At 67.0% G+C, this 897-nt stretch overlaps 1 protein-coding gene across 1 annotated transcript in view; it reads right to left on the bottom strand.

Annotated features, from left to right (window-relative positions):
• Nucleotides 1–196, bottom strand: part of EMIHUDRAFT_244382 (hypothetical protein) — a gene marked incomplete at both ends in the record, with an annotated part of 3,194 nt that extends 2,998 nt beyond the window's left edge. Inside the window, one exon of the mRNA XM_005769506.1 lies at nucleotides 17–196. Coding sequence (XP_005769563.1) covers nucleotides 17–196 — 180 coding nt within the window. The remainder of the gene's footprint in view (nucleotides 1–16) is intronic.
• Between the last annotated feature and the right edge of the window lie 701 nt (nucleotides 197–897).

The following is an 897-nucleotide window of genomic DNA, read 5'->3' as shown; positions in this document are numbered from 1 at the left end:
CGCCGGTCCCGAAGACAGCCCGTGTGCGGCGCTCCTTGGCTGCCCGATCAGCGGCGCGTTGGCGCTCCTCGGCCGCGGAGCCCACGCGCCGGCCTTCGGCGCGCGCCGCGTCAAGAGCGTTGGCCGACTCTGCGGCAGTCATGCCCTCGTCCATGAGCCGACGCTGGTCATGCGCGTTCTGCGCTCCTCGCCACATATATCACACTGGTGTGCCGATATGTAACACGCTGGTTTTGGGTTCGGACTATTTGCATGGTATGGTACGATTGACACGATTTCCTGAAGTGGCGCGCCAAAGGGAGTGGTGCGCCCCCCCTCCGCCCCACCGCCGGCCTACTTGCTAGGCCCTAGGAGGCTGCAGACACTGACGACAGCGGCCGTCTTCCCGTACCATAACCGTTGCCTCACTGCCCCGGCGCCCGCGCCTCGATCTTCTTGGGCAGCAGCTGGTTCGACAAGTTCTCTCCGTGGCCTAGGATGCCGCTCTCGCCCTTGCCCCAGGTGAAGACGGCGCCGTTGGCGGCGAAGGCGAGGCTGTGATGCGTGCCCGCTGAAACAGCGACGACGCGCTGCCCAGCAAAGGCCTCGACCTTCTTCGGCAGCAGCTGGTCCTGCTGGTCGGCGAGGCCCAGCTTGCCAGCGTAGCCATCGCCCCAGCTAATGAGAGCGCCGTCGGCTGTAAGGGCGAGGCTGTGCTGCCACCCAGTCGATACGATCACGACGCGCTGCCCGACCAAGGCCTCGACCTTCTTGGGTTGCAGCTGCTCCTGCGTGTCGCCGTGGCCCAGGCGGCCGTAGTCTCCGCGGCCCCAGCTCCAGACAGCGCCGTCGGCGGTGAGGGCAAGGCTGTGGTTGCCTCCAGCCGAAACAGCGACGACGCGCTAGGTGGCAGCGCCT

Source organism: Emiliania huxleyi (genome assembly GCF_000372725.1).
Source record: "Emiliania huxleyi CCMP1516 unplaced genomic scaffold EMIHUscaffold_419, whole genome shotgun sequence".
Classification (NCBI taxonomy): Eukaryota; Haptophyta; order Isochrysidales; family Noelaerhabdaceae; genus Emiliania; species Emiliania huxleyi.
The sequence above is the reverse complement of the archived record's forward strand: the minus strand, read 5'-3'. Positions and strand labels throughout refer to the sequence as shown.